The sequence below is a fragment of the Trichomycterus rosablanca genome, chromosome 6, assembly GCF_030014385.1.
Source record: "Trichomycterus rosablanca isolate fTriRos1 chromosome 6, fTriRos1.hap1, whole genome shotgun sequence".
Taxonomy (NCBI): domain Eukaryota; kingdom Metazoa; phylum Chordata; class Actinopteri; order Siluriformes; family Trichomycteridae; genus Trichomycterus; species Trichomycterus rosablanca.
The window spans coordinates 17,134,624-17,155,690 of record NC_085993.1 but is presented as its reverse complement, the minus strand read 5'-3'; the positions used below and the strand labels follow the sequence as shown (position 1 = coordinate 17,155,690).

Sequence of the window (21,067 nt, the reverse complement as noted above, 5' to 3'; positions counted from 1 at the left end):
TTAACTTGAGACAGGGTGTCATAGTGGTTAATAGTGAAAATTGAACAAGCTAACTAAATGAATTGCCTTTATTTATTTGATGGACCTGTTAAGATCATGGCATCACACTCACAAACACTTGCTTTGGAGTAGTTTACAGTTCATCACCAGAATGTTTTTGGGATGTACATGACTGGAAAATGTTTACATCCTCCCATTTTTCATCTTTATTAATATTTAAGCTGCTCAAGAACAGTAATTATCATGAAAACGTTTAAAGGTAAAGAGTAAACTAATATAAGGTTATTTAAAAGTTATAACAAAAAGCTTTATTAGGTCAACAAATCATTGATTAAGAAGGTAGTAGTTTTGCAGGAATTAAAGTAAATTAAGCATTGAAAGGTCATGCAAACAGTTTCCACAGGTATCCCAATTTTTGGTTGAGTACTTTCAAACCCCCTTGGTCTGTCTGAAAGCCTAGTGAGCTGCCTTGCTTCCTTACCTACTACTTAGGCAGCTGCAGAGGATTTTTAATAAGACATCAAACCTATAAGGCAGGTTTTTTAGACGCACTACTTAGCAATCGCGGTGAGTTTTTGCTTACTAAGCTAACACAGTTAGCCTCAGGTCATTCAAACCAATGGGCTGTAGGCGATACAACCCTTCCCTTCCGTGTACCAGAAACGTTTAAATTGTCACTGACAAACCCGAATTTGCAAATAACAATTACAATTATTTACTCTGTTCGTTTTCATCCGCCGTATTTGAAATCTTTGGCAAGGAAAAGTGTGCCACACAAAATTCTGGGATTGCCATTACCGCTAAGGAAGCATTGGATGCTCTCTCATTATTCAGTCAGATTATCGCTTAGAATTAAGGCATCTTAGTAGGCAGCATTTTAAGGTGTCTAGGGATTCTGACAGCCTTTTTTTTTTTAATCGAGCATAGGATGCCGTGAAATGCATCTATGTAGGGAGCTCACTAGGTTTTCAGAGACCCAATGTTCCTAGGTGTTACACCAACTGTCAAATGTGGAGAAAGAAGTGAAATGGTCTGGGGCTCTTTTGCTGGATCTAGCTGGAGTCAGCTACTTGCATAGAGTGACTGGAATTCTTACCCACATTTTGCAGCACCATGCAATACTTATTATCTATAAAAACTGGGAAAATAGGGAAAATCTGCAGCTTTTAACTGTCAGAGTAAGTAGAAACAGGATTAGCCAGACAAACAGCAAATCCATACAGACATTAAGGCGGTGGATTAAACCAGGGATGTCAACGTTGTGTGTCATTTACACTATATGCATAAAGTGTATATGCATAAAGGATGTTTCACTTCATAAATGGAATTGCAAAAGTATGTAAATACTGTACGTACATCCGATACTGTCCTAGCCTGCACTGTTCTAAAAATAAATATATTTAGGTCATTGTTGAGGGCATAATAATGGTAGAAGGATAATAGTGCTGCTGTGATATTGCTCTGTATCCCTGCCAGCAGTTTCAGTTCCACAGTGATGGAATACTGTGAATCCAGCCAGATCAGCCATTAGATATGATTCAAACCTTTAGCTTAACATTATAACACTTGTTTAAAATAGAAATGCAGAAAAAAATGCAGTTTTCAATAGTGATAGTCTGATATCACCAGTCCCAGTCACGTTTCTGACTGGCAGACATGATGTCAGAGGTCCATGACTCCTCTCGCAGCGTCATCTCCTTATGTCTCATATATCAGGTATAAGACCCTACCTAATTCACAGCCGTAAAATCGCATCACAGACCATAAAATGAGCCTTTTCCTGTGTAATATGCAATTTAGGGTTTAAGTTTAGCAATTTAACATTTTTCATTCGTGTAGCTTTCAAGTTCTTCATGTTTACTGGTTAATTTGCACTATGAGGCGGTTTTAAGGTAACTGAGCGTGTTTAGAGTTTGCTAAGTTTGTGAAGTAAGATAATCTGTACATAGACAAACTATCAGGAGCATAATACTTTACTGGCTTGTTCTTTTGAGGAGCAGCACAGTCTACAGAGAGATGATCACGTGTGTAGAGAAGCACATTTTTCTATTGATTATGGAATCCCCAAAGGGACAAAATGCACTCAATACGTAAACAGCACACTACACCACAGAACAGTCTGTTACACTAGCAATCCTACGGCAATTCAGTTAGCAATAGTTTAGTCAAAATGTCCAAGATGAAGTCTGGTTGTAAAACTCACAACCAGTTCTGTGGACGCAGAGGGGGTGTGTCAAAATACTGACGAGTATTTTCGTATTTGAGACAGAGCCTCGCACTGTCGCTGGATGTTTTAGGTTTATGTTCAACTGTTAAGATTAGTGATGGGTCGTTCGTGAATGATCCGATTTTATTGAACGGCCCTTAAAAATGAACGAAAGGAACCGAGTCGCGCCTCTGGGAGCCGTTATATATATTTCTATTTGTGCGCAGTTCTTATCAGCGGTAATCCACCCATTCCGCTTAGCAGAAACAAACACAGGCATCACAGACATCTCTGCACAAGAGAGGATTTTTCTGAAACTAAATGCAATGCAACCACAGTATGTCTCTTCCCTGTAGTTTTTTCTCTATCACGTATTACCGAGCAGACCTTCAAAAGTCAAAGAACTTGTTTTTTTTAAAGCAAACTTGCCCTAAATGCAAATTTTTGTACATTTTACTAAATAGTTTTTGTGTTTCTAATGTTTTTTATGCTTGAAATGTAAGCCCAGTTTGGCTACAAGTTATACAACAGATGATTTATTGCAATTATTTTAAACTATTTTTGTTATTAAAATATACTTGTTGTCAATTTGTATACTTTTGACAACAATCTTTTTTTCTCATTTAAGTGTTGTTTGAATTAGGCCTACGTTTAAGGCAAGGTAGCAAAATTTGCATGATTGTTCACCATTGATATTAATATCGGGGGTGTCTTATAGTTACCCAGTAGCGCCTCTCGCTGCCTGAAAAAAAGAACGAAAAGCCATTTTTTTGAACGGCTCTTTAAAAGGAACGGCGCCAAAAGATCCGGCTCCCTTCAAAGATCCATAATTCCCATCACTAGTTAAGATAGGCTGTTCTGTGTATTGTAGCTTCCATTTATTCTATTATTTTTTAGTGTAATTTACTGACACTTGAAATGCGTCACTTTCTTTAAAAAATCTGTGAAAACTGTGATTTTTGAAAAACTAGGTCCGTAAAATTAGGCACATTTTCCCGTGAATTTTTTAGGGCACTAGTCATATAGAGCAAGGGTTGAGATAGCAGTATTTTACGGTGCTACGTTAGATAATCCTGACTTTGCTTAACAAATAGCAATCCACTGAAACTGAAGCAGATTTCGAAGAGGAATCCCAATAATCAACCAGCTTGTTTAGCGTAAGCTCACATGGTTCATAGTTCATCTGTAGTTAGTTACTTGAGGCACAGTTTAAGGCATAGAAGGTGTAGGTATTATATCAACAACAGTCCCAATATCACCAGTCTATAACTATCATCATAGTTTAACCCCCCTGTTCCCTTGCATACCAATAAAAATGCACCTTTTAGGGTTCCACACTCAACAGGGATTTTTTCCTTCCGTGTGCCACCGTGGCTCAGTGGGTAGCGCCTTTGCCTCACAGCAAGAAGATCCTGGGTTCATTTCCTAGGTGGAGCGATCTGGGTCCTTTTTGTGTGGAGTTTACATGTTCTCTATGTGTTTGTGTGGATTTCCTCCGGGTTCTTTGGTTTCCTTCAACAGTCCAAAGACAAGCAGTCAGCTTATGCCTAGTTCACACTACATCATTTTTGCCCTGATTTTCGCTCGGGCGACTGGCAGGGGAGGAGATGTAAAATGTGGGGGAGGGGCATAATATAGTTTCTATCAGAATACATTCGCACACACGTTTTACAGTATTTCTGACATTATCATATCAAAACGTAATACCCTATCGCCGATCAGTCGTGTAGTGTAAAATACACAACGACTGAAAAGACTCCAGAGTGCAAGAGATCCAGTTGTGTAGTGTGAACTGTACAGCAACCTGGACAACTTGAAAGTCGTGTAGTGTGAACTTGGCATTAATTGGAGATACAAAATTGGCCTAGCTGTGACTTTCAGGGTGTTTCCTGCCTTTCGCCCACTGAATTGCACCCACCGTGACCTTGACAATGATGAAGAAGTGGTAAAACAGAATGAATAAATATATTAAGGGTTGATACATAACATATGATACAAACTCCAACCTTATCTCTCTGTACAGACTGACCAATGTGAGCTCATTTCTGATCTAAAGCATCTTTTGCCTGGCTTGCCACGTTCTACCTTACTCCCTTGAACTCACTTTGACAAAACTAAATCTGACACAAGGAAGGAAGTCAGTCCGGGGCACACCAATGCATGCTGAGAAGAATGTTGGTTCTGAATCCTTATTCTGCCTCAGTGTAGGCTCTTTAAGGAAATCTTGCTCATACACAGCAGTGTTATCTGATCTATTTACCGCCTGTGTGCTATTCATATGATTTTGGTATAGTGTGCCTCCTTAGGGCATGTAATGTGTAGTGTGGTTTTAGTAGGCTGTAGCATGAATAGGGGTTAGCTGTCACGGGAAGTGTGACGTGTCTCAGGGCCATGCTGTCGAGTGGATAGTGGACTGGTGACTAAAGTCAGACTGAAAGAGAGGTCAGTGCTGTGCAAAGGAAGCGACCCCAGAGGCTTTTGGCATGATGTCATTTCTTCAAGAAATATGAGTCAGTGGTGTGTGTATGGGCGAGTGTTATGTCTGTAGTGGTGGCTATTGTTGTTTTTATGCCCGCTGTGTAAGAGTGTGTCAGCGTGCCTTTCAAGCGCAGGGACAGAGCGCAAGCGGAAGAGAGAGAGTTCCTCTGGGTCCAGATGTCTTCAGTCTCCTCCCTCATTACTGGAGTAGCGGCATGTGGCTCTCAGAGGCTTTGTTAGACAGCATTAAAGCTTTATTTCAGCCTAGTGGATAAGAGTTGGCACCACTGACACATGCTGTACTGCACCTAGGACTGTTAGAGGACACAATAGTAGGAATACACAGGTTCCAGGTGAGAGGAATATTATTATTTTTTTGTTTCTTATTGTGTATAAAGTGATAATAACGTACTGTGTTTGGGGATCTCTGAGCAACTGCTGTTTTTCTGTGCCAACATCCTTAGTGAACAGAACTGCCAAGTCATGAGTAGCCAGCAATGCACCTGCTACTGTCTGTACTGAAATGAATGGCTTTTGTATTTTAGGTTTGACTTTTTAACTTAATAGAAAAAAGTTCATTCATACTTTGTACTAAACCATTTTCTATATAATTCTTAAGTCGAGTTTAAAAGGCGTTGAGTTTCAAGGTATTTTTTTCCATAAGGATGTATGGAAAATCTGTTAATGTGTTCCGTGGTCCTGTGGACTTACATATATTTCAGGCTTATGTAAAATAATGGGGTTGTTTTTGACATGTATACACTGAAAATAACACAAGTATAATATAAAAAACACGGAAATTAAAAGCTGATTTTTCTGAACCCCGAGCTGTAACACAAGTTTAAAAGTGAAACAGTGAGGAAAAGCCAGCTGAACACAGATACATGTGGAGCTTTCAGATTAAATCTGACGGTTATTCCACACAAAAGCAGTTTAGTCTCATGTTCACACTTTGATGACGTATTACCGCACCACTCAAGCCGAGCGCTGAACAAAACAACTGTTAATTGTTCATTTGGAATTAAATAAATAAAATTTTAAAAAACAAACTGAACACGTTGAGTTTAAGGGAAACGTTGAGTTTAAGGGTACAAATTTCTCGACAAAGGACGTCAACTTTCAAAGATTTTGAGTTTAGGGGACGTTGAGTTACAAGGTACCACTGTACTATAATTTTATCATTTATGATAGGCTACATATCAAGGGAATGCTGGGTAAATAAGTTTGCTATTCTTCAACAAAAACTAACAAATAAATATAATTAAAAAGGGCAAGCTGTAGCCTAGTTGTGGACTAGTAATCAGAAGTTTGCTGGTTCAAGCCCCAACACTGCCAGGTTGCTGCATGCTGTTGGGCCCTTGAGCAAGGCCCTTAACCCTCAATTGCTCAGATTGTATATTGTAACTGTACTGTAAGTCGCTTTGGATAAAGGCGTCTGCTAAATGCTGAAAATGTAAATGTAAAAAAATTAAAAAATAATTGTCTGGCTCAACAGAAAAGTCAAATCCTCAACATTTGTACAACATTTGTGTACAAAATATACAAGCTGTACATTTAATAATACATACATGCTGCCTTATATGGTAACTTGCCAGAAAATCATATTTAGTATAAATTATATTGTGTATATTAAGAAAATTAAATTAAGTATAAAATCTGATTTTAAAAATACCTTAAACTACTATAGATAAATAACTTTTAAAAGATTAGATTTTTAAAAATGCACGGTGGCTTAGTGTGTAGCACTGTCACTTCACAGCAAGAAGGTCCTGGGTTTGATTCCCAGGTGGAGCGGTCTGGGTTCTGTCTGTGTGGAGTTTGCATGTTTTCCCCATGTCTGCGTGGGTTCCCTGCGGGGGCTTCAGTTTCCTCCCACAGTCCAAAGACATGCAAGTGAGATGAATTGGAGACACAAAATTGTCCATGACTGTGTTTGACACTGAAGGCTTGAACTGATGAATCTTGTGTAATGAGTAACTACCGTTTCTGTCATAAATGTAACCAAAGTGTAAAACATGACGTTAAAATCCTAATAAATAAAGTATTTTTTGCTTTGGAGATGGGGTTACACTTCAGAAAAGGATAAAAACCAGCGTGCAAATGGATTTATTTATGGATTTTTTTATCTGTTATTTTTTTACTTTGTGTACAATTTTAGAAGTTTATTTGTTGTGTAAAAGTTATAAAAATACAAAGTGGTTTATTCAGACACTAAATGAAGCTAGAAAACATGATGGGCAGCCCTGTCAGGTCATCAAGTTCACCATAGCCCTTAGGCTTAAGTCACTGAGGCTAATCTCTAAAAGCCTTCTATTTCAAGTAGAATATGGAGTAACGGAGAGCTTTTGTACTGATACATTTACTGAAATGGAAACTGAAGAGATATGTTGAATATCCTCCAGCTAATTTGATGCAAGCTGAGATGTTTTACAGTTCATTTAAAGTTCATCACAGCATCAGGATTGATTTGCCAGCATCCACTAATTATGTGTACAGGAATGAGGGACATCAGAAAGCATTGATGGGAGCCACAGAAAGTGGCAAACCTTAGCTGGATGAGGAGGTTTAGAAGAGATTAATTTCAGCTATTGTTTTTAAAGGGTGTGCTACCAAATATTAAGCCGAGGGTGTCAACTATTTTGTCCAGTTCATTTCTGGAGTTGTGTGCGGAATGAAATCAGGTTTGACTTCTTTATCAGTTTTTTGTACTTTTCCAATGCAAACAAGTGAAATGCGAATGCCGAATCATTTGTAATTGCACTTGTCATCATAAATGCTATAGTTTTGTAAAAATGATTGTATGGCAGTTGTAGCCTAGAGGTTAAGTTACTTGACTAGAAATCAAAAGGTTGCTGGTTCAAGCCCCACCACTGCCAGGTTGCGACTGTTGGGTCCTTGAGCAAAGTCCTTAACCCTCAATTGCTTAAAAAATATACTGTCACGGTACTGTAAGTCGCTTTGGATAAAAGCGTCTGGTAAATGCTAAAAATGCAAAATATGAGTTATTTTGTGCTATGACAATGTGATATTAATATCCTGTAATGACATGAGAGTACAAAGGTGCTATAGTGAGGTGTCAGTAATTACTCACTGTAGCAACTGATTAAACCATTGAATCAATTTTTGTATTTATTGTACCTACATTTACTCTATATTTTGTCTTTACACCACTTGAGCAAAACATCTTTGTGTTTCATGTTGTGTATTATGAAAATGTCATCTATCACAGTCTACAGTTTTACTTGTAGTGAGAATGGCTGTATGCAACTGCTACAATTGCTGTTTGCATATAACAACACCAGACTTTTTGGACACCCCATTCCAAACCATGGTCAATAATATGAATTTGGCATCTCATCCATAGCTATATAAGCCTCTACTTTTCTAGGAAGGCTTTTGTATTGGCAATAGACCAATACAAACAATACTTACTGCATAATTTTAAGGAACTTTGATTTAATTTTAATCAAAATGAGGGTTCTTCAAAAAGTTTCCACACTTTTTAAAACTCTAATTATTAAGAATTTCAAACACTAATGACATCACTTTTCTACATAGTCACCTTCTGATGTATTTTTCCCAGCGTCATACCAACTTTTTAATGCCATCAGCAAAAAATGTTTTTGGTTGAGTGAGTAGTCACATAAAAATCTTCTTCCCTTTAAAGCTGGTCCAAAAAGGTGGAAATCAGATGGCGCTAAATCCGGACTATAAGCTTTCTCAGTCTCTCAGACACGACCAATTACTACTCCCACCCTCACCGTTTCCAACCAAAATATAAAAGTGGGGAAACTTTTTGAAGATCCCTCGTATCTATAGTCACTTTGTTTTTTCTTTACACCACTTTAGCAAAACAACTTTGTGTATCATATTGTGTATTATGAAAATGTCATCTATCACAATCTACAGTTTTACTTGTAGTGAGAATGTCAGTGACAACTGTAGCAATACAACTGCTACAATTGTTGTTTGCATATAAGGACACCAGACTATGAACTTTTTGGACACCCCATTCCAAACCAAGGTCAATAATATAAATTTGGCATTTCATTTATAGCTATATAAGCATCTACTTTTTTAGTAAAGCTTTTGTATTGGCTAGACCAGTACAATACTTGTACTGCATAATAGCATATCTGCATAATTTTAAGAAACTTTGGTTTAATTTTAATCAAGATACGAGCGTTCTTCAATAAGTTTCCACACTTTTTAAACTCTATTTATCAAGAATTTCCAAAAAAAAATTTCACCACTCTTCTACATAGTCACCTTCCGATGCATTTTCCCCAGCGTTGTACCAACTTTTTAATGCCATCAGCCAAAAATTTTTTTGGTTGAGTGCACAGCCACTGATGCATCACTGCTTTCACATCAACATCACATGAAAATCTTCTTCCCCTTAAAGCTTCTTCGAGCTGTCCAAAAAGGTGGAAATCAGATGGCGCTAAGTCTGGACTATAAGCTCTCTGTCAGTCTCTCAGACACGACCAATTACTACTCCTTCCACCCTCACCGTTTCCAGTCAAAATATAAAAGTGTGGAAACTTTTGGAAGATCCCTCGTATTATTAGATACTCTTGTAGCATCTTGCTATACTTCGGGCTAAGCGGGCAGTTCATTGTTCTGCTCTAATGCTTTATTTCACCCTGGAGTTGGCAGCCATTTCCTATCAGTTTTAGACAAATAGCTAAGTTTATTTGTGTTACAAATTTAAATCTAAATATGATATAATATGATTTTTTTTCTGTTCCTCCAGAACCATGAGTGCTGGAGTAAAGCCTGGCTCAGGGATCCCTCTTTCCCGGACCATGAGTACCTTATCCAAGCAGAACACAAAGTGTTTAGGCAGCAGCATGCTGAGTTTACCTGCTCAGTATCAGCCAAGTGGACGATTAACCTCCTTCTCATCTCCCTCCTCCAGCACTACTTCTCTTGCTACCTCTAAAGAGCTGCTGAAGGAGGCATCATCCAGAATTCAGTATCAACCACAGAGACTGACACCACTCAAGGCCTCACTCAACCGTACGATTGGCTCTCGTTCCGCCTACAGTAGCCCACGGGTTTCCAAAAAGGACATACCGCGCTCCAAAGACACACTGGATTTAAGTAAAGGTCCTTTATCTCAAGAGAGTTCTGTAGACATGTTAAGGAATGGTAACAAAAATTGGAAAACAAACCAAGTCCATTTCAGTAGTCTGGACAATGTCCATAATGTTCAGCCGTCTTCATCTATTGTGATACAGGATACCCAGACAGGAAAAGCTAAAGATGGTCTTCCCCGTCTCAAAACAACAAATGGTAATCTAATTTGGGGAACCTCATCAGGAAGTCAGCAAAACTCCATCAAACCAAAAAGCAAATTTACAAATAAGAGACCAGCTGAGAAAGAAGGGATCTCTTGCAAGACTTCAGGCCAGAAAACCAGAGGCAACGTAATAAAGTCTGCAGATAATGATTCACCACGCATGGCTGCAGTGGCACCTTTTAGATTCCGGTAAGATTACAGAGTTTATCTCAGGTCTTTAATTTATTACCTACTGTGGTTGGTTTTTTTTTTTTTTTTTTTACACTTGTAAGCAGTCAACATTTTCATATCATTGCCAACCTTTATTCATAAATAAAAAATTGTAAAAAAAAAAAAAAAAAAGCATAACCAATTGCTCTTCCAATGCTGTGGAGGGTATATTTGTGTGACACACTCTCCCCTTCACACATACGCAGTTCCCTGACCCTTTCTCATTTGCCCACGCTTAAGTGGATTCACGTGTGAGGCCAGTCTCGTGCATGGAGAGTCACGCACTGATTGTCGCGCTCCTCCACTTTTGTACAGGCACCTCAGGCTACTAACCAGCGTCGACCCCGTCCTTTTTAGTATGGTCCTTTCCCACCCTGCAGACTAGTGGGCAGTTTTGTCTGCTGCAGTCACTGGCAATTGTGTCTGCTAGGGGGCGCCCAGTCGACCGGTAGCAGAGCTGAGATTTGAACTTGGAGAATCCGGCCCACCTGGGCGCCTATATCATTGCTATTTAAATGTATTTTTCATCAAGTAAGATACAAAGGAACACATATAATAATAATCAAGTTATGTGTTTGTGTTTGCAACATGATTTCTGGCCCTGACTTACAAGATCCCTAATGAACAGTGCTAATTTGTCTATGTATTATCAGACTAGTGGCCAAATTTTCTCTGCTGCAGTCATTGCCGACTGGGTGTAAATGTATATATGAGGAATGGCAAATGTGTATATAATAATTAAGTTATTTGTTTTGTGTTGGTCAAGCAAGCTTGCAACATGATTTCTGGCTCTGATTCACAAGATCCCAAATCAACAGTACTAATTTGCCTGTGTATTACAGGCACCAGCTTCTATTTTGTTCCTCTTTGCACCCAATCTGGATATGTTTTATTTCCCTGAACACTTTGGTGACCACTGCCAGCCGCACAACACTCTCACAGGCCAAAGAGGGTCACTAGTTTACATTTGTCTCCTTCAACACATGTGTAGTCGTCCACCGACCCCTTTTTATTCACACACACTTTGGTGGATTTGCAAGTGAGGCCAGTCTCGCTCATGGAGAGTCATGCACTGATCTCAGCATTTCTCCACTTTTGTGGGCTTTTCCGACACAGCAGACTAGTGTCCAATTTTGTCTGCTGCAGTCACTGCTGATAGTGCCTGCTAGGGGGCGCCCAGCCAACCGGTAACAGAGCTGAGATTTGAACTCGGAGAGTTCAGAATCCCAGCGCTAGTGTGCTAGCTGAATATCACACTGGACCATATAGGTGCTTATATATTTTATTTAATGAATAATATACAAAAGAACACATATAATAATCAAGTTATGTGTTTTGTGTTGGTCAAGCAAGCCTGCAACATGATTTATGGCTCTGATTTACAAGATTTTGAATGAACAGTACTAATTTGCCTATGCAGCATTATAAGCACCAGCTTTTATTTTGTTCCTCTTTGCTGGATATGTTTCATTTTCCAGAACACTTTGGTGACCTCTGCCTGCCACACAACACTCTCACTGGCTAAAGAGGGTCACTAGTTTACATTTGTCTCCTTCAACACATGTAAAGGTTATTCGCACACACTTAGTGGATTTGCGCATGAGGCCAGTCTCGCTCATGGAGAGTCATGCGCTGATCTCAGTGTTCCTCCACTTCTGTAGGAGGCACCTCAAGCTACTAACCAGGGTCCTTATGCAGGATCCTTACGTCAACGACCCCACCCCCTTTTTTACTCTGGCACTTGTGCCCAGCCAATTGGTGGCAGAGCCGATATCCCAGCGCTGGTGTGCTAGTGGAATATTCCACTGGACCATCTTGGTGCCTATATCATTGCCATTTAATTTTTTTTTCTTTTTAATCGAGTAAGATACAAAGGAAAACACATATAATAATAATCAAGTTATGTGTTTTGTGTTGGTCAAGCAAGCTTGCAAGACAATTTCTGCCTCTGGTTTACAAGATCCCGAATGAACAATACTAATTTGACTTTGCAATATTATAAGCACCAGCTTCTATTTTGTTCTTCTTTGCGCCCAATCTGGATGTGTTTCATTTCCCTGAACATTCTGGTGACCTCTGCCTGCTGTGCAACTCTCTCCATGGCTAAATAGGGTCACTAGATTAACACTTTAACACCAGCAGATTCTACAAAGAAAAAATCCATGCTAATCATCATAATCATACAGCTGTTTTAATTATATTTGTACTCAGTCACTAAAAAATCATTAGCGTTTGTCCCTGTTGTTGCCATTTTTAAATCTGAGATATGTGATTTTAATCAATAATTTCCATTAATCTCACTGTTATTACATCTTTCCTATGTACTGATGCACCATTGACACCCAACATGATAAAGAAACCTGCTTTACCCAAACTAAACCTCTTTAATCTTTTTCTTTTGAGCTTTTCAATAATATATGACATGCTCTGATCAAATTTAACATCAGTCCGTATGGCTGCATAAACACTCTCCACCCCCTACACTCTTGAGAGGTCCCCATTCTTGGATGACAGAAGTGAAACCCAATGTGCCTATCTGCCTCAAGGGATGCTTTTCTGTATGCCATGCTTATAAAAAGTAGTTATTTGGATGAATGTAGTCTTTCTATCAGCTTGAACCAGTCTAGCCATTTTCCTCTGATGTTTATCATCAACAGAAATGCCTCTCACTTGATGTTTCTGGTTTTTTTCACACCTTACTGCATAAAATCCATAGATCCAGAGTTGTGCACAAAAATCCCAGATGAGCAGTTTCTGAAATTCAAACCAGCTTCAAATATTTGTACAAGTGGTCCCAGACTTATGCCCCCTGTATACAGTATGTCTAGGCGTATACGCTTAATCCCTTAAGAGTGTAATAATATTGTAAAGTATTTTTTTAGGTTTTGGTTACTTGAACATGTACAGTGTATCACAAAAGTGAGTACACCCCTCACATTTCTGCAAATATTTTATTATATCTTTTCATGGGACAACACTATAGACATGAAACTTGGATATAACTTAGAGTAGTCAGTGTACAACTTGTATAGCAGTGTAGATTTACTGTCTTCTGAAAATAACTCAACACACAGCCATTAATGTCTAAATGGCTGGCAACAAAAGTGAGTACACCCCACAGTGAACATGTCCAAATTGTGCCCAAAGTGTCAATATTTTGTGTGACCACCATTATTATCCAGCACTGCCTTAATCCTCCTGGGCATGGAATTCACCAGAGCTGCACAGGTTGCTACTGGAATCCTCTTCCACTCCTCCATGATGACATCACGGAGCTGGTGGATGTTAGACACCTTGAACTCCTCCACCTTTCACTTGAGGATGCGCCACAGGTGCTCAATTGGGTTTAGTCCATCACCTTTACCTTCAGCTTCCTCAGCAAGGCAGTTGTCATCTTGGAGGTTGTGTTTGGGGTCGTTATCCTGTTGGAAAACTGCCATGAGGCCCAGTTTTCGAAGGGAGGGGATCATGCTCTGTTTCAGAATGTCACAGTACATGTTGGAATTCATGTTTCCATCAATGAACTGCAGCTCCCCAGTGCCAGCAACACTCATGCAGCACAAGACCATGATGCTACCACCACCATGCTTGACTGTAGGCAAGATACAGTTGTCTTGGTACTTCTCACCAGGGCGCCGCCACACATGCTGGACACCATCTGAGCCAAACAAGTTTATCTTGGTCTCGTCAGACCACAGGGCATTCCAGTAATCCATGTTCTTGGACTGCTTGTCTTCTGCAAACTGTTTGCTGGCTTTCTTGGGCGTGAGCTTCCTTCTGGGATGACGACCATGCAGACCGAGTTGATGCAGTGTGCGGCGTATGGTCTGAGCACTGACAGGCTGACCTCCCACGTCTTCAACCTCTGCAGCAATGCTGGCAGCACTCATGTGTCTATTTTTTAAAGCCAACCTCTGGAAATGACGCCGAACACATGGACTCAACTTCTTTGGTCGACCCTGGCGAAGCCTGTTCCGAGTGGAACCTGTCCTGGAAAACCGCTGTATGACCTTGGCCACCATGCTGTAGCTCAGTTTCAGGGTGTTAGCAATCTTCTTATAGCCCAGGCCATCTTTGTGGAGAGCAACAATTCTATTTCTCACATCCTCAGAGAGTTCTTTGCCATGAGGTGCCATGTTGAATATCCAGTGGCCAGTATGAGAGAACTGTACCCAAAACACCAAATTTAACAGCCCTGCTCCCCATTTACACCTGTGACCTTGACACATGACACCAGGGAGGGACAACGACACATTTGGACATGTTCACTGTGGGGTGTACTCACTTATGTTGCCAGCTATTTAGACATTAATGGCTGTGTGTTGAGTTATTTTCAGAAGACAGTAAATCTACACTGCTATACAAGCTGTACACTGACTACTCTAAGTTATATCCAAGTTTCATGTCTATAGTGTTGTCCCATGAAAAGATATAATGAAATATTTGCAGAAATGTGAGGGGTGTACTCACTTTTGTGATACACTGTAGTAACATGTCATTGTCTTATTGGTCCACAGGTTTCAAGTTCCGGAGGATACAGACATGTCCTCCTTAGAGGACGTGAGCGACTGCTCGTCAGACTCTATGGAAGTTTGCTGTGATGATCTGGGTAAGAAATTTTCCAAATTATTCCAGATTTCACGCTTGGAATCTCACACTTGCTCTATGACCCATTATTAAAGGCATTTGACTTGAATGTGAATGTAATTTTAGGCTGACAAAATTGGATGTAATTACTGCCTGTGCAATTGCTGGGTACAATAAGAACATGCTATTTTGTTTCTGGTTCCACATTTAGAGCTCTGTTTTACCAAAGTCAGCCAGACCTCTTACAAACGGTTATGTCTCATCCAAGATCTGAGCTTTACAGTTAGTTTAACATATAACAGTGTAATGGTTTTATTATTCTGAAGAGTAAGGGATCATAATTAAGCTTGGGACGTCTATGTACAGCTGCATTCATATTTACTATTGCTTTCCAAACTTGGGTGGGTGTTTTATGCATTACATGCACAATTAGAAGCGCAGAGTTCTTTTCTGTTCTAGCTTTTTACACACAGAAAGAAGCTTAACGTTTTGTTTGGAATTCTTGAGTAGATTTGAGTAGATTACAGCTTATTAAAACAGTGTAATATTCCGCTATTATAAAACGGATAGTTCCGGTCCTAAAATCTGATTGGCTGAGCCGCATTCGAAGCCGTTGTAAAATCCCCGATATACGCACACCTATGACCACCTCACATCATTCCATATTAATACGCCACTAAAAAGAAAAAGTACAAACTTGGTTGAACACTATTTTAAGTCATGTATTATACATGGAAATGTCCAGATTAATATAAACAGTAACCCTAATCATTAAGCGGGTGTTTCGTCCAAATAATAGTATAATAGTGTTTGTGCGAATGTTATGTTCGCCCTCATGTTGCCTAGCAACACTGTTAACGGACTACCTGATTTCGCGAAAGAATGCTTTTTGTAAGTGTTTTTGTAAATAAAAACATGTATAAATTGAACAAAACATCCTTCCCCGTGATAAAATCGCAGTAACGCACGGCCTCTCGTGGCTTATTGCTTTAGCACACGAGCGCCGAGATTCTGAACTCCTCGGTTCGAAACTCGGCGTTGCCACCGGTCAGCTGGGCTGCCATCTTGCAGGCATAATTGGCAGTGACTGAAGCATTTCTGCTAGGGCGGGATGACCGGACTGTATGGGTGGGGTCTTCTATACACTGTGTAAGGACCCTGATTAGCAGATAGAAGGCGCCTGTGCAGAGTGCATGGGTGAAAAAGGGTTCCACTAAGAACTGCACGCGGGTCGGAGGAGGCGTGAGCAGCAATATACGACTGCAATCAGGGATTCCCAAGCAGCAGAAGACAAATGGACTACGCTAAATTAGGAGAAGATGGGAAAATAGAAATAAAAAACACAGTGTTTCTTTCTTTCTTATTAACTTTTATTACTTTACAGACAGTATGAGCCCAACTTCTTGTCATTTGTTACTATACATCCATTCCTGCATTTCAGGACTGCAACACAGTCCAATGAAAGGGGGTGAGTGCAAATTAGTGCTAGTATTGAGGTTAAAAAACTAAATGATGTGATTTCAAAAAGGTGATTGAAATCATGGTTTGGTACAAAAGCAGTATCCACGAAAGCCTAAGTTTTTGAAAAGCAAATAAAGGCAGAGGATCACCAGTTTGTCAACAGTTTTATTGAAATGTCTAAAAACAATGTTCCTCAAAAAAGATTGGAAAGTATTTGCATATTACTCCTTCTACTGTACATAATATCATTAAACGATTCAAGGAATCTGGAGGAATTTCAGTGAGTCATGGGCAATGGCGCAAGCCTACGCTGTACACCTACAGTGTATCACAAAAGTGAGTACACCCCTCACATTTCTGCAAATATTTTATTATATCTTTTCATGGGACAACACTATAGAAATAAAACTTGGATATAACTTAGAGTAGTCAGTGTACAACTTGTATAGCAGTGTAGATTTACTGTCTTCTGAAAATAACTCAACACACAGCCATTAATGTCTAAATGGCTGGCAACATTAGTGAGTACACCCCACAGTGAACATGTCCAAATTGTGCCCAAAGTGTCAATATTTTGTGTGACCACCATTATTAGCACTGCCTTAACCCTCCTGGGCATGGAATTCACCAGAGCTGCACAGGTTGCTACTGGAATCCTCTTCCACTCCTCCATGATGACATCATGGAGCTGGTGGATGATAGACACCTTGAACTCCTCCACCTTCCACTTGAGGATGCGCCACAGGTGCTCAATTGGGTTTAGTCCATCACCTTTACCTTCAGCTTCCTCAGCAAGGCAGTTGTCATCTTGGAGGTTGTGTTTGGGGTCGTTATCCTGTTGGAAAACTGCCATGAGGCCCAGTTTTCGAAGGGAGGGGATCATGCTCTGTTTCAGAATGTCACAGTACATGTTGGAATTCATGTTTCCCTCAATGAACTGCAGCTCCCCAGTGCCAGCAACACTCATGCAGCCCAAGACCATGATGCTACCACCACCATGCTTGACTGTAGGCAAGATACAGTTGTCTTGGTACTTCTCACCAGGGTGCCGCCACACATGCTGGACACCATCTGAGCCAAACAAGTTTATCTTGGTCTCGTCAGACCACAGGGCATTCCAGTAATCCATGTTCTTGGACTGCTTGTCTTCAGCAAACTGTTTGCGGGCTTTCTTGTGCGTCAGCTTCCTTCTGGGATGACGACCATGCAGACCGAGTTGATGCAGTGTGCGGCGTATGGTCTGAGCACTGACAGGCTGACCTCCCACGTCTTCAACCTCTGCAGCAATGCTGGCAGCACTCATGTGTCTATTTTTTAAAGCCAACCTCTGGAAATGACGCCGAACACGTGGACTCAACTTCTTTGGTCGACCCTGGCGAAGCCTGTTCCGAGTGGAACCTGTCCTGGAAAACCGCTGTATGACCTTGGCCACCATGCTGTAGCTCAGTTTCAGGGTGTTAGCAATCTTCTTATAGCCCAGGCCATCTTTGTGGAGAGCAACAATTCTATTTCTCACATCCTCAGAGAGTTCTTTGCCATGAGGTGCCATGTTGAATATCCAGTGGCCAGTATGAGAGAATTGTACCCAAAACACCAAATTTAACAGCCCTGCTCCCCATTTACACCTGGGACCTTGACACATGACACCAGGGAGGGACAACGACACATTTGGGCACAATTTGGACATGTTCACTGTGGGGTGTACTCACTTATGTTGCCAGCTATTTAGACATTAATGGCTGTGTGTTGAGTTATTTTCAGAAGACAGTAAATCTACACTGCTATACAAGCTGTACACTGACTACTCTAAGTTATATCCAAGTTTCATGTCTATAGTGTTGTCCCATGAAAAGATATAATGAAATATTTGCAGAAATGTGAGGGGTGTACTCACTTTTGTGATACACTGTATGATCTCTGATCCCTCAGACGGCACTGCATCAAGAACCACCACTCAGCAATAGCTGATATAACCACATGGGCAAGGAACTACTTTGGCAAACCTTTGTCAGGCACTACTATACAGAGTTACATTCACAATTACCACCTACAACTTTACTGTGCAAAAAAGAAGCCTTATGTTAACCATGTCCATAAGCAGTGTCGAGTTCTCTGGGCTCAGAGGCATGTGGGATGGATCATCACACAGTGGAAATGTGTATTGTGGTCAGATGAATTAGTATTTCAGATCTTTTAAGGTAGAAATGGACACCATGTGCTCCGGACCAAAGACAAAAAGGACCATCCAGACTGTTATCAGCAACATGTTTAAAAGCCAGGGTCTATCATGGTATGGGGCTGTGTCAGTGCCCTCTGCAAAGGTAATTTACACTTCTGTGATGGCAGCATAAATGCAGAAAAGTAAGGCAACGTCTTCTCCAGGGACATCCATGCATTTATCTGTGTGTCTTTTAATTTGCATTTTCCATACTGTCCCAACTTTTCCTTATTAGGGGTTGTAGGTTTACAGGTGACATGATTCATGTTTACGTTGTTTCAGGCTAGACTCCCACTTTTGGAGCAATCTAACAGACTACACTGCTTTATATCTCTTATATCTCCTATGTACTGTCAGATAATGCTGTCCAGACACCCGCTTAAACACAGTCCAGCATTTCTTTTTAGTGGCTAACAGATAACAGCCTACATGGGAGTGATACATGGTGTTTGGTCAAAAGTTGCACAAAGTTTGAAAATAGTTGGCTGATTAGTCATGTACAGTATATTGAAACGGAAATGACTGTTTTCTTTCTATCATTTCTTAGTTGGTTACACCCATTGGTTAGTCACTGTTAAATACAAGAAAGTATTTTTAGGATTGATTCTAGTAGTGATAAATTATATTTTTTAACTGTAGCACTAACATTCACACATTTTTCCATTTGACAAAGACATAAATTCTGAAAGACAGCAGTAAAAGATCGGAATCGGGGCCGATCAAGGCATTTTTTAACTGATCAGTATCGGCTTTACTAAGGCCGATCCTAAGCCCGAACCTTTGTTTTACGTCAGCATGTCCGCTGTGTGGAATACACACTCACTTCGCGTAGAAACGTCCATCAAACCATTGTCACAATACAACCACAGAAAAGTTTGTTACAGTTACAACACGCATACAAGTATGGTGCCTTATAAGAAACAAACCAGATATCATTTAACCAAACGATCTACAATTACTACCAATTTGATACGGCACCTAAAAAATAAACACTCAGCCGAATACAGCGAGTTTATTATTATATGATGAGAAGAGGAACCGGCTGTCCGCTAACACGGCAGAGATGCTGATTTTCCTCAAAAAGAACCTTTTTGTTTACTTTTTTACTATTTTGTAAAAATAAAAGAACATTAAGCAATAGCTTGGATGCAGGCAATTTTTTTCCTACAGCACTGCAGAGCTATTCAGTTGTTAAACATATAGATTGGATTAATTTGAATAACTGTAATGTACTTGAAGTGTGCACTGTGTGAACAGTATTATCTAGTTCTTATCTAGACAATATCTAGAAAATACAAGTATCGGTTTGAGACTCGGTATCGGATCGGGATCAAAATTAATTATCAGGATCGGGATCGGGAACAAAAAAACGTGATCGGGACATCCCTAAACCAAAGTGTGTAAAACATGATGTTAAAATCCTAATAAATAAATAAGTATCTGATACTAATTCTCCACTTGCCTGTACCTGTGACAAACACCATGCTTTGTTAGCAGTAAGCTGGCTGACTAAACACATCCTAAACAGCATTCTGTTGTTTCAGAAAACTAATATAACAATATAATTGCAATATTTGGGTGGCATGGTAACTCGGTGGGTAGTACTTTTGCGTCACAGCAAGAAGGTCCTGGGGTTTAATCCCAGGTGGGGTGGTCCGGGTCCTTTCTGTGTGGAGTTTGCATGTTCTCCCAGTGTCTGCGTGGGTTTCCTTCGGAAGCTCCGGTGTCCTCCCACAGTCCAAAGACATGTCATCAGGTTTATTGGAGAATTTCCCTAGGGATGTGTGTGTGTCTTTGTGTGCTTGCCCTGTGACAGACCTGTCCAGGGTATTTCCTTTTGCCCATTGCGACAATGACCAGGATAAACCGGTGGTAAAAAAATAGATAATGAATGAATGAATGAATGAATGAATGAGACAGACAGACAGACAGACAGACAGACAGACAGACAGACAGACAGACAGACAGACAGACAGACAGACAGACAGACAGACAGACAGACAGACAGACAGACAGACAGACAGACAGACAGACAGACCGACCGACCGACAGACAGACAGATAGATAGATAGCTTTATTAATCCCATAGGGATAGTCAGAATGAATTAATAAATTAGTTTGCAATATTGAGCCTTCGACATCTGGGATTGTCAGGACAAAGCAGAATATTTATTTAAACTGTATGATTGGCTTAATTCCAAACTTCATTCTGCAGTGCAGTGTTGTGTGCAGGATAAGTACCCTTAGTAAAACAAATATCATTATTGTTTTGGCACACTTTTTAGCACGTAACGTAGCAAAATGCAGCTCAGCAAAGAGTTTTCTTGATGACATTCTTTGCTTTTAAAGACTACGTAGAGAAAAAGGAATATATATTCATGGTCACAAGATCCTAAACTACTGAGCATGGAGTCTTGTATATGGTTGAATAGATATTATAATTTTATGTGATAGCTCCATGGGGAATTTTATCTAGTGGCCATGACCTTATTAAAAGGGTGGCAGTGTAATTTCATTTATTTATTTATTGTCTGTTTACCACAGCTTCATCCTGGTCATTCATTGGGTGAAAGGCGGAAAACACTCCAGAGAGGCATAACAT

At 40.1% G+C, this 21,067-nt stretch overlaps 1 protein-coding gene across 1 annotated transcript in view; it reads left to right on the top strand.

Annotated features, from left to right (window-relative positions):
* The first annotated feature begins 9,444 nt into the window (after positions 1-9,444).
* The window catches only part of nav1b (neuron navigator 1b), a 142,499-nt gene continuing 130,876 nt past the window's right edge, over positions 9,445-21,067 (top strand). The window contains exons 1-2 of the mRNA XM_062997501.1: positions 9,445-10,178; positions 14,717-14,808. Of these exons, the coding sequence (XP_062853571.1) occupies positions 9,445-10,178; positions 14,717-14,808 (826 nt within the window). The remainder of the gene's footprint in view (positions 10,179-14,716; positions 14,809-21,067) is intronic.